We start from the raw sequence: 13,930 nt of genomic DNA on the forward strand, positions 1-13,930 counted from the left end.
AACAGTAACAACATAGCCATCTACTGTCAGAAAAGTGTGAACTCCTCCTGCACACAAAAAAGTCCATATCTGTTGCATATCTGCCATCAGGAGAGGTGACATCTAGGCCAGAGAGGTAGATCTGAGAATCATCAGCGTACTTGCTGGTAATTGAAGCCACCGCACTGAAACCGGAGCTATTCCCAAACCCAACTATTTATAAAACAACCTTTGCCACTTGTGCCACAGTCAGCACATGGGTCATGTTTGCCTGGCATACTGGAAACCTGCAGAAAACTTCGCATGGCAATTTCCATAACTGAGGTCAGGCAAGGTTTTTAGTTGCTGTCACAGATGGACATCGATGACTTTAAAATCCACAAAACAGCAACATACTGAGAGTATACTAGTCTGGCAATCTCTACCAGTAAGATAACCAGGTCGGTGTAATTCCAGACTGACAATGTGAATAATGACTAAATACTTTTTAATAGGAGAGTGCCAAAGCATGTACTCATAAAGGGACATTGTGCTTGGCACTTAGAGCTGCCTTTCTTTTTTAAACAAAACCTGCCACATAAAAAAAATTACATTAACTTGCATATATGGATAATCTGCAGGCTAATAGCGCTCAGAACCTGCCCATCACCTGCATTTAGAGCCCTGCTACAGAGGGAGAATGAACTTTATTCCTCCAGGTAGCATTCGGGTGTTGGTGACAGGGGTGGCACCGCTGCAGGTTCAGTCTCAGTTCTGTGTATAGAGAGGGGCAGCTGTAACCGCGCCCCCGGCCCTGACTGACAGCAGGCTCACCATTATGGTCAGCTGTCAGTCAGTTATGTCAGTGACAGTCAGCTGTCAGTTACAACCGCCCCTCTCTATACACAGACCCTACTGGCACCACATCAGTGACTGAAGCCCAAACACTAACAGATGAGCAAATTTCATGTCCTCTCTGCAACGGGGGTCTAAGTGTGGGTGCCAGGCAGGTTCAGAACAGTATTAGAAATTTTAAACGTGACAGGTTCCCTTTAATGAATTACTAAATTTTGGAACGAGGTAATATTAATCTGCACTGGTGACAAATTCTATTTAAAAAATTTGTTATATAAATCAAAGTGCTCAACGTCTTCTAGGTTTCCATTTAGAATATATGAAATGACAAGCATATAAGTTTAACACAATTTCCAACATAACCACAACATGAGTAGGTAGCTGGTTTAATATTGCAACAGGTAGTTCCCAGGTACAGTATTCGGTATGTGATTTTCATATTGTATGTCACACCAACTACTTATTGCACACTGTGCAAAAAAGGCTGCCAACAGACTTAGAGTATTAAATAGGCAGACTGCCCAATGCATTACCACTAAGACTCACCTAGAGGCAGGTATCACATGGCTGCTGGTTGCATAAGCCCAAACCTCTACAGATTCACATAGAATGATCCCTCCATCTCCTCTTCAGAAGAATGATCCTTCCAACTCATCATCCTCCTCAGTAAAATGATCCTTCCTCATTTAGTAGATGACCCCAATTTTAAGAGGAACCTATTGGCATCAATTTCCCACAGAATTTTTATTTGTGTGTATAGAGCCATGTTACGGATTCCTAAGAGGTGCAAGTGCCCTTCCCATATCATCAATTTCATACGATACAATTTGTTTAGTATTCCATATTTGATAAAAACACAGACTATGTATATCTTTATACATACAGAATCCAACAGTGCATTGTCATACAGGTGCAGTGTCAGTGTGCATGAGCCCTAAGGCTGCTCACGTGTACCACCCAATTAACTTCAGGGAACTTCCCCTGTATTGAAGATATAGACTCAAGGACAGACAACATAGGTCTATATGTTCAATACTTATAACCATGTGACATTTCAGTTTTTCTTTTTTAATAAATTTGCGAAAAATTCTACATTTGTTTTTTTTCAGTCAAGATCGGGTGCAGAGTGTACATTAATGAGAAAATAAATGAACTTTTTTGAATTTACCAAATGACTACAATGAAACAAAGAGTGAAAAATTTAAAGGGTCTGAATACTTGCTATACCCACTGTACCTATCTCCACAAAGAGCGTCTGCAGCCTCCTCCTGTCTCTGTTGCCTGTTGCCTGGCATAGATGGCTAGTTCCAGTGATGCCATTGGCAGGCCACTGCTGATGTTCTTAGAATAATCCCTAAATCTGCAGGAGAAAAGGCAGCCTCCTGCCTATGCAAGTGAAGTGGCTGGGTAAGGAGCCAATGGCTCTCTGCTCCATCGTAATTCAACAGAATCTATGTCCTGAGGACCGAGATAATAGGGCGCACTGGGCCAAAAATGCAAGGCATGTATCCCAGATGCTCAGGGTCAGCAGTAACCCTCACAGGAAGATTAACATTGTCAATAACATTATTTTAATTATAAGTATTTGAATTGTATATGTTCAGGTGTATATGATCTCACCAAGGGTCTTCTCCCGCGATTGCTCAGTTTGGCTGGATGGCCAGGTCCAGGTTCCTTTGACAACTGGCCAAAGAGCTCAGAGACATAACTGTGGCAAGGCACAGATCTGGCCAAGGTTACAAAAGAATTTTTACAGTACTCAAGGTTCCTAAAGTATAGTGTCCTCCATAATCTTTAAATGGAAGAAGTTTTGGACCACCAGAAGTCTTCCTAGACCTGGCCATCCAGCCAAACTGAGCAATCGTGGGAGAAGAGCTTTGGCGAGAGAGGTAAAGAAGAACCCCAAGATCACTGTGGCTGAGCTCCAGAGATGCAGTACGGAGATGCAGCCCTCCAGCAGTTGGGCCTTTATGGCAGAGTGGCTTGACTGAAGCCTCTCCTTAGTGCAAGACATATGAAAGCCGCATAGAGTTTGCTAAAAAAGCACATGAAGGACTCCCAGACTATGAGAAATAAGATTCTTTGGCCTGATGAGACAAAGATAGACCTTTTTGGTGATAATTCTAAGCAGTATGTGGGGAGAAAACCAGGCACTGCTCATCACCTACCCAATACAATCCCAACAGTGAAACATGGTGGTGAAAGCATCATGTTATGGGGGTGTTTTTCAGTTGCAGGGAAAGGATGACTGGTTGCCACTGAAGGAAACATGAATGCGGACAAGTACAAAGATATCATGGATGAAAACCTCTTCCAGACTGCTCTGGACTTCAGACTTGGCCGAAGGTTCACCTTCCAACAAGACAATGACCCTAAGCACACAGCTAAAATAACAAAGGAGTAGCTTCAGAACAACTCTGTGACCATTCTTGACTGGCCCAGCCAGAGCTTTGACCTAAACCAAATTGAGCATTTTTGGAGAGACCTGAAAATGGCTGTCCACCAACGTTCACCATCCAACCTGATGGAACTGGAGAGTATCTGCAAGGAAGAATGGCGGAGGATCCCCAAATCCAGGTGTGAAAAACTTGTCACATCCTTCCCAAGAAGATTCATGGCTGTACTAGCTCAAAAGGGTTCTTCTACTCAATACTGAGCAAAGGGACTGAATACTTATAACTATGTGATATTTCAGTTTTTATTTTTTTATAAATTAGCAAAAATTATATTTCTGGTTTTTTTTCAGTCCAGATGGGGTGCAGAGTGTACATTAATGAGAAAAAAATTAACTTTTTTGAATTTACCAAATGGCTGCAATGAAACAAAGAGTGAAAAATTCAAAGGGGTCTGAATACTTTCCGTTCCCACTTTATATTTTAAGAACCATGAGAAGAGTGCTGAAAAAGCAAAAAGCAAAAAATGTCTATGCAGTAAATTCTGCAGATACAAGTCCAGACCAAGTGTAAGGAAAGGAGTGAGTGAGTCACTGGATTTTACTGCTCCATATTCACTTATAGAGCCTGCAGAGTGTCTAGATAGAAGTGATATGTGCTCACCCTATGGTACCAATTTTGGTCTTAGAGTAGTGGTTTTTACCTAGAAAATGTATGGTGGTAATATTCAGTCACTATAGTATGTAGTGGTAATAGTGTGACGATATTAATTTTTCTTTCTATAGTGGTCAAATAGGTCTTGGTAAACTTTCTTCAGTTACCGTATGGTAATAATATTTGCATTACTTTAGCATAACATTTGGTTTGATGTGTATACTATGTTGAACAAGCTATGTATCTTATCTATCATATTCAACCTTTTTCATTTTATAATACCCATGAAATATCTTGTTTTAAGGTATTTTTACATTCTATTTAATAAATATTACTGATATTTGGGACGTTATTGGTTGGAAATAGCAAAGGAAGCTGCCAGCTGTGGATCTTGATGATTTGTGTGCCCAGGTGCATTTAGCGTGACAGAATATTCCTCAGACAACCATTTATAACTTCACTGATAGCAGCCAACACGTGTAAGTGCTGGGATTTCTGCATGTTGTACTTATACTCGATACTGAATAAATCAAGATGTTTTGAAAATGTAATTCCTTTTTTCATCATTTACATATCATTAATATGTCTATCTATCCGGTGATTTCCAGAATTTCCTGACTTTTCCTTCTTGGTGTTGTAATTTCAGTGTTAGATATGTTTGTGTATTGTGCCCTGGAAGTTAAAGGTGTTGTCCCCTACTTTTTAAAAATTAAATTTAATGGATCCACAAAATTCTAAGGAATAATAAAAAAAACTATACTTACCACCAAGACAGGCTTCGACATTCAGTAGGGGGCATCTTAAGACTAGTGGCTACCGATCAACTACGGCCTTTACAATAGGAAGAGAAACCTATGAAGAAGAAAAGCTTCTCCAGAAAGCAAAATGTAATATAAATACTCAACTTTATTGTTACAAAAATGGGGACACACTATAGTTTTTGGAACCTGAGTAGCTATGACTAAACATCTGTCATACAGCATGTACTATATAGCCAAGATTTGGCATTAGATTTTTCATGTTGCAATTTAAGGGTATGTGCACACGTCAGGATTTCTTGCAGAAATTTCCTGAAGAAAACCGGAAATTTTCTGCAAGAAATCCGCATTTTTTTTTTTCGTTTTTTTCCCCTTTTTTCGCGTTTTTTTTTAGCATTTTGCTAAAGCATTCCTAGGTGTGCAGAATCCCGCAAATTTAATGAACATGTTGCTTTTTTTTCCACTATGCGATTTTTTCGCAGAAAAAAATGCTACATTTGCACAAGAAATGCGGAATACACTTAAAATAATGGGAGGCATATGTAAGCTTTTTTTCGCATTTTTTTGCGTTTTTATCACGTTTTTATAGCGAAAAAACCCGAAAAAAACTCGAAAAATACTGAACGTGTGCACATGGCCTAAGACCATCTGTTTAACAGCATATATTGTGATGTTATCTCTGGATCTCACTGGCGCGCAATTACCTTTGATCATGGCATCTTAAATTATTTGCTAATAACTACCTATCTCTGCAGGAGATACCAGATATAAACCCCAGCAACTTGTAGCATTATTCTTCACTGTGTCTGTCTATACAGCTGACTAGCTGGTTGTCTGCACTTTATTATATCAACATAACTCTGATTATATATTGATTTGTTTATATATTTCATCTGCATATTTATAGCTTATTCCCTTTTCAGTGTGTTATTTTAGACACAGAACATACAGAAGTTTTTTTTTATGCTCGCTCAGTGTTAGTCTTTTTCTTTTCTTGTATGATTTGGAGAATATGAATTTTCCATATTCCTACCATATTGGTACCCTATTCGTGCAGAATTTACGGTATGTTTGATGATCGGTTCCGAACATGTTCGGTAATTTCTACTCCCATTGACTCCAATAACGTTCGGCAAATATTGCGAAAACAATATTCGCCGCCGATTATAATCAGAATCAAATTTTGAAAAATTCACTCAAGTCTATTTGTAAGCATCGCTGCAATTTGAATTGTTTTTATCATTTTTTGCATCAATAAAATTGAGTATTTATGCTACATTTTGCTGTCTGGAGGACCTTTTTTTTCTTCATAGTTTTCTCTGCAATCACGGTCCTCCATGTTACTAGTCAGGGCACCAAAGGCTCTTACGGTTTACAATAGGAAGAGCCAACAGTTAAAATGAAAAATAAAATGTGTAAAGTGTAATATATTTAAAGCAAAAAGCCAGCAACAGCATAACTCAGTATTAACTTTTTTTTTAAAGCATAACATTCAGACAAATACAAAAGAAAGTGCTCTTCTGTGAAAGTGATGAAATCATGACAAGACCCGGCAGTCTGTTACCACACCTACTTTCAAGCAAAGTTGGCAAGAAAAAAAAGTTTCAAGTGAGCAAACCAGTTGGGATTTACCAAGTCAGAAAAGCAGCAATGATTCCTGCCGCCCAACCTCGCCTTCTCTCATTTATATTACATCCAGCAGAGAACAAAGCCATCAGTGTCACCTCCTAGTTCACCTGGCGGATGTGCTTCCAGCTGAGGGCAGGGAAAAAAAGACAAGAGAATGACACAAGGTAGGTCACATAGAGAACATAAAGGTCTTTATGATGAGGAATATATTTAGGAATTCTAATGACGTATGAATGACGGGGAAAGTAAATTAGAAACACTATAAGATTGGTGGAGTGTCACTTGTACCTGTAATCTACCAAGGTAAAGTCAAGTGAGTGTTGTCTATGAAGGTTTACATTACTCCACCAATAATCAGGGCAGAGTTGGTTACCAGTTACAAAGTGATCCAGATGCCTACAGGGTTTAAAATTTAAGGTTTAAAGTTTCTCCTTGTGAAAAACACCAAGTTTCCGTAGGGAGACATACAGGCTATGAAATGCCATGTCAGTTATCCAGTGTTGTACTGATGAGGGGCAAACACCCCGAAACACCTGTCTGTAACTGGAGTTTTTTTGCTTGGCTTCTTATCGCAAGCCCATTTAAACGGTCGATATTGACTTTTAGAATTGCTACTCTCAATAGGTTGCACTAGAGTTCCGGTCCTTGTCCTTTCTGAAGAGATTACTTGCATACTGCTACAAAAAAAACCACCCCAGTATTACAAATGGCCCATGGTTTGAAATGTTGTACTGAGATAAGAAACTTCAGATGATTGCTGTGCATTCATACTAAGAAAGTGCTATGTTTTGGTCTCATATTTTAGTCACTTGGTTTTATTTTACTGATAAGCTTAAGCTGGGGCCAGACTTTTGCCACATGGCAGCTTTAAGTGTCATATCCATCCCAAGTCACTTTTCTCCCGTATCTTACGGATTCAGATGTTTATAAAAAACAGTCATGTAAAAATATCATGAAAAAATAGACTTATAATTGAGTTTATTCCTAGATTGGGGTTACTTGCATCATGACATTTATTGTACAGAGCTAGGTGGCATGCCCTGTCCATGGGGTGAGGTGAGATTCATGCTATCTAAGCAGGCACAGGTTTGGCAAATATGGGTATCAAACTGGCTCTGCTGTACAGTTATCGTGAACATAGTTTCATTTCCCAGAGCAGCTTTTAGTAAGAAAAATGATATATCTACTAATAAATATAATGTAACTAATACAGAGAGGATGGTCTCGAGTTAGAAAATTTACAGAGAAGAGGCACAAAACTCATAGGAGGATTAAAAGAATTACAATTATTTAGTCTTGGGAAGAGACGTCTAATGATTAACTTGTTCAAGTGCCGAAATGGCTTATACAAATAGTACAGTCAAAAGCTGTTTTATGTAAAATCCCCTCAAAAGATAATAGGGCATTCTCTCCATCTGGAGAAAAAAGTTCCATCTCCAGAAGAGACAATCCTTCTTGAACATGACAATTAGTAATCTGTGGAACAGTCTACATTCATTAGTCACAGCGGGAACCATTGATGATTTGAGAAAAGGCCTATATGCTTTTTTAGAAGCAAACAACCTAAATACTTAAGTAATTGAATGCAATTCTTGTTCTGAATGTTGTTCCAGTCTATCAACTTGTGGGATCCGGAAGGCAAAATCTTATCTTTTATGGCAGATTGGTTGATACATTATAAATGTACTGATACCCCATTCCCTTTATCGTCTCCCATCCATCAGTTGAACTTGATGGACATTTTGAAAATGTTCTAATGTTAGGTTAAGATCTTCAATTCAATTAAACACTGCCATACAAGTCAAAGCTCAAAAAAGAAAAATCAACAAGTATGACATTGTTACTGGATGTAAAGCAGATGTTTTTCTGGTCAAATATTATATAAGACTTTAAAGACTTTTTCTGGCCAACAAGATAGATAAAGCAGAAAAGTATATGCATATTCGAGATGAGCAGTTCAATTTACGTTGTACTTGTCCGGTGGCCAGTCCTGTCTTCTGTGCCAGCGGGTCCTCACTTGGAATATAAATATCTACTAAAACTTAAAGCGTAATTCATGTTTTGAATTATGCATGGGTTTTACGTCTCCCTTCTTGCAGACAGGAGACGGTGATGATCTGTTTCAGTGATGATCTCATCCAGCAATTATTTCTAAGCTTTAGAAATGGTTTCGCTGTATACACTACAGTGTCGCAATACATCATCCTCGGTAAACAGACTATCTGTGCTCTTTGAAAAGAACCTCAGTCATCATTCATATTTTTTAATATAACATGTGCACCACATAAAGCTGTGTGGGGACCATTGCAATCTGAAGAAATAATATAGCTCCCTACAGCATGTGGCCCGCAGGCACCGTAGACCCCTTGACGATTGTGGCGCGGTCCAGGAGTCCGCTGACGGCAGTGCTTTATTTCAGTTGAATGTGTGTCCTTGGATGAGGACTAGGATGGGCACTTTAAAACAAGATGATAACCAGGATGGGGCCTTAGTACAAGAAGGCGATCAGGATGGGGCATTACTTCAAGATGAGAATCAGGATGGGAGACACTACTATAGGATGATGACCAGAATGAGGACATTACTACAAGATGAGAACCAGGATGGGGCATTGCTACAAATTGGGGACATTACTACAATGCGTAGACCTGAATGAGGCATTACTACAGGTTTTATTTATTTATTAATTTTACTCACATAGCGCCATTCATTCTACAGCACTTTACAGACATTGTTGGCACTGTCCCTATTGGGACTCACAATCAAATTTCCCTATCAGTATGTCTCTGGCAGATGGAGACATTACTACAATATGGGGACCTGGAGGCGGACATTAGTACAAGAAGGGGACCAGGATGGGGCATTACTACAAGAAGGGGACCAAGATGGGGCATTATTACAAAATGGAGACCAGGCTGGGGCACACTACCACAAGATGTTTGCAGAATTACATGGTCCTAATTGCAAGACAATATTACTATATGTAGTCAATTGGGGAAACAAAATTGTAAAAATAAAATTCAAAATAAAGAATGAAAAAAATATTTTACCACTAAAAATGCTGCTTTATATAGAAACTAAAGTAAGCAAAAAAAGTGCATGTTTAATATCGCTACATCCATAAGGACCCAAGCTATAAAACTGTACCATAACCCATATGATGAATGCAAAATAAATAAAATAAACATTGTAAAAATGTTCAAAACATGATCAAAAGGTGTATAGAAAAAAATGGAATCACTAAAAATGTCCCTTTGTCCTGCAAAGAATGCGGCCCCCCCAAATTCACATTTTTTTGTATATGCAGTCCATATACTTAGCTGAGTTTGAGACCCCTGGACTACACTAATGACTCTTTCCCTACCTGCTCATGGCTCATGTGTCCTATAACTGGCAACTTATGGTGATCTAACCAACTGTGGGAAATCATAGCAGCCATTCCCCCAAACACATTTTTATGTTGTTCACCTTTGAAAACCATTTAATAGTTTATGACCCTAATTTTGGTATAAAATAATTTAAAGTGACAGTTTTTTTTATTTGCGCCACTTGTAGTTTTGCTAAATTTTTGCATCTTTTGGTGTCTTTACCCAACTCAAGGTAATTCTGTTATGCAACTGCAACACAGGACTAGGATAGAATGGGGAAAACTGACCCTGCACTGAGACTAGACTGATACCCTATGATGGAGTGGGCGACCCGTTCCTTGCGAATAGACCCACCGACAATCCTAGGTTAATCTCAGCGAAGACCTATAGATAGGGGGAAGGAGGTCCCTGAAAGATCTAAGGACTGGGTACAAAAAAACAGGTCACCTCCTAATAGAAAACACAGATGGCTGCAGAAACCAACTGAGAATAGAAACTAAGGATAGAAGAACCAAAGATCCCAGAACTGCACAATATCAAACACAGAAAGCTATCAAAGCACCTAGCCAGAACTCTAGCGGATTAACACTGTTGTCCAGCAAGGAATGGGAGGCAGGTGCTGGGTAATAAAGGGTGATACAATCACCTGACCTAAGACAACCCAGCACCAGGGGAAGAAGAACAGCAGCGAGAAAACCACAACATGATGGCGGATGGTAAAAAAAAAACAGATTCTAACAAATTCATCATTTATGCCATATAAGTTTCATAAATTACAATATAAATTTATGACAGTTCTGGACTGGACTACTTTTCTTATGGTGGTGCACAGCAGCTGAAAGGTGTGCCAAATTCCTTAAGAGGCGCACACCTTTTAATAAATTTGGAGTGCAAAACACTAGTCCTGATGAATCAAGCCTTAACTTATAGAAAAAGTAATCACTTTTTAAATACATTGCATTACCAAGTTGCATTGATACTGACTTACTGTACATTTTATAGTCCAGGTTGACATAACAAATAGCCTACAGCCTTGTCGACAAACACAATCCTGCAAGTTTAGCAGAGCTCCCATAACATCTTGTGATAGCTAGGTTCTCATGCATGAGATTACTGTAAACGGCTTGGTGTAAATAATACACCTCATCATTAGAACAAGCTGTACATGGATGATGAACCAGCAAGTAATGACTGATGATTTGAGCTCTGAATTGTTGTGAATGCAGTACTGGACTAAAGTATAGGCTGCAAGTAGAAATCATAGAAGGTTAGCGTTAGAAGGGACCTCCTGGGTCATCATGTGTAACCCGCTGCTCAATGCAGGATTCACTAAACCATCTCTGACAGATGTCTGTCCAGCCTCTGTTTGAAGACTTCCATTGAAGGAAAACTCACCACCTCTCATGGCAGCCTGTTCCACTCATTGATCACCCTCACAGTCAAAAAGTTTTTTCTAATGTCTAATCTTTATTTATTCAGTTTCATTCCATTGCTTCTTGTGTTTCCATGTACAAATGAGAATAAGGATGATCCCTCTACACTGTGACAGCCCTTCAGATGTTTGTAGACAGCTATTAAGTCTCCTCTTAGCCTTCTTTTTTTGCAAGCTAAACATTCCCAGATCCTTTAACAGTTCCTCGTAGGACATACTTTGCAGTCCGCTCACCATCCTGATAGCTCTTCTCTGAACTTGCTCCAGTTTTTCAATGTCTTTTTTAACCCTTCACCCCCAAGGGTGGTTTGCACGTTAATGACCGGGCCAATTTTTACAATTCTGACCACTGTCCCTTTATGAGGTTATAACTCTGGAACGCTTCAACAGATCTTGGCGATTCTGACAATGTTTTCTCGTGACATATTGTACTTCATCGTAGTGGTAAAATTTATTCGATATAACTTGCGTTTATTTGAGAAAAAATTGAAATTTCACGAAAATTTTGAAAATTTCGCAATTTTCCAACTTTGAATTTTTATGCCCTTAAATCACAGAAATATGTCACGCAAAATACTTAATAAGTAACATTTCCCATATGTCTACTTTACATCAGCACAATTTTGGAACCCAAATTTTTTTTTGTTAGGAAGTTATAAGGGTTAAAAATTGACCAGCAATTTCTCATTTTTACAACACCATTTTTTTTAAGGGACCACATCTCATTTGAAGTCATTTTGAGGGGTCTATATGATAGAAAATACCCAAGTGTGACACCATTCTAAAAACTGCACCCCTCAAGGTGCTCAAAACCACATTCAAGAAGTTTATTAACCCTTCAGGTGTTTCACAGGAATTTTTGGAATGTTTAAATAAAAATGAACATTTAACTTTTTTTCACACAAAAGTTATTTCAGCTCCAATTTGTTTTATTTTACCAAGGGTAACAGGAGAAAATGGACCCCAAAAGATGTTGTACAATTTGTCCTGAGTACGCCGATACCGCATATGTGGGGGTAAACCACTGTTTGGGCGCATGGCAGAGCTCGGAAGGAAAGGAGCACCATTTGACTTTTCAATGCAAAATTGACTGGAATTGAGATGGGACGCCATGTTGCGTTTGGAGAGCCCCTGATGTGCCTAAACATTGAAACCCCCCACAAGTGACACCATTTTGGAAAGTAGACCCCCTAAGGAACTTATCTAGATGTGTGGTGAGCACTTTGACCCACCAAGTGCTTCACAGAAGTTTATAATGCAGAGCCGTAAAAATAAAAAATCATATTTTTTCACAAAAATGATCTTTTCGCCCCCAACTTTTTATTTTCCCAAGGGTAAGAGAAGAAATTAGACCACAAAAGTTGTTGTGCAATTTGTCCTGAGTACGCTGATACCCCATATGTGGGTGTAAACCATTGTTTGGGCACATGGCAGAGCTCGGAAGGGAAGGAGCGCCATTTGACTTTTCAATGCAAAATTGACTGGAATTGAGATGGGACGCCATGTTGCGTTTGGAGAGCCCCTGATGTGCCTAAACATTGAAACCCACCACAAGTGACACCATTTTGGAAAGTAAACCCCTTAAGGAACTTATCTAGATGTGTGGTGAGCACTTTGACCCACCAAGTGCTTCACAGAAGTTTATAATGCAGAGCCGTAAAAATAAAAAATCATATTTTTTCACAAAAATGATCTTTTCGCCCCCAACTTTTTATTTTCCCAAGGGTAAGAGAAGAAATTAGACCACAAAAGTTGTTGTGCAATTTGTCCTGAGTACGCTGATACCCCATATGTGGGTGTAAACCATTGTTTGGGCACATGGCAGAGCTCGGAAGGGAAGGAGCGCCATTTGACTTTTCAATGCAAAATTGACTGGAATTGAGATGGGACGCCATGTTGCGTTTGGAGAGCCCCTGATGTGCCTAAACATTGAAACCCACCACAAGTGACACCATTTTGGAAAGTAAACCCCTTAAGGAACTTATCTAGATGTGTGGTGAGCACTTTGACCCAACAAGTGCTTCACAGAAGTTTATAGTGCAGAGCCGTAAAAATAAAAAATCATATTTTTTCACAAAAATGATCTTTTCGCCCCCCAATTTTTTATTTTCCCAAGGGTAAGAGAAGAAATTAGACCACAAAAGTTGTTGTGCAATTTGTCCTGAGTACGCTGATACCCCATATGTGGGTGTAAACCATTGTTTGGGTGCATGGCAGAGCTCGGAAGGGAAGGATCGCCATTTGACTTTTCAATGCAAAATTGACTGGAATTGAGATGGGACGCCATGTTGCGTTTGGAGAGCCCCTGATGTGTCTAAACATTGAAACCCCCCACAAGTGACACCATTTTGGAAAGTAAACCCCTTAAGGAACTTATCTAGATGTGTGGTGAGCACTTTGACCCAACAAGTGCTTCACAGAAGTTTATAGTGCAGAGCCGTAAAAATAAAAAATCATATTTTTTCACAAAAATTATCTTTTTGCCCCCAATTTTTTATTTTCCTAGGGGTAAGAGAAGAAATTAGACCACAAAAGTTGTTGTGCAATTTGTCCTGAGTACGACGATACCACATATGTGGGGGTAAACCATTGTTTGGGCGCATAGCAGAGCTCGGAAGTGAAGGAGCACCATTTTACTTTTCAATGCAAAATTGACTGGAATTAAGATGGGACGTCATGTTGCGTTTGGAGAGCCCCTGATGTGCCTAAACATTAAAACCCCCCACAAGTGACACCATTTTGGAAAGTAGACCCCCTAAGGAACTTATCTAGATGTGTTTTGAGAGCTTTGAACCCCAAAGTGTTTCACTACAGTTTATAACGCAGAACCGTGAAAATAAAAATTCTTTTTTTTTTCACAAAAATGATTTTTTAGCCCCCAGT

The 13,930-nt window shown here is 39.2% G+C and overlaps 1 protein-coding gene across 1 annotated transcript in view; it reads left to right on the forward strand.

The window, feature by feature from the left end:
* Positions 1-6,242: 6,242 nt before the first annotated feature.
* LOC143765207 (protein-glutamine gamma-glutamyltransferase 5-like) overlaps positions 6,243-13,930 on the forward strand; it is a 70,748-nt gene continuing 63,060 nt past the window's right edge. The window contains exon 1 of the mRNA XM_077251646.1: positions 6,243-6,411. Within this exon, the coding sequence (XP_077107761.1) occupies positions 6,402-6,411 (10 nt within the window). The 5' untranslated portion in view covers positions 6,243-6,401. The remainder of the gene's footprint in view (positions 6,412-13,930) is intronic.

This window comes from Ranitomeya variabilis, chromosome 4, assembly GCF_051348905.1.
Source record: "Ranitomeya variabilis isolate aRanVar5 chromosome 4, aRanVar5.hap1, whole genome shotgun sequence".
NCBI classification, from domain to species: Eukaryota; Metazoa; Chordata; class Amphibia; order Anura; family Dendrobatidae; genus Ranitomeya; species Ranitomeya variabilis.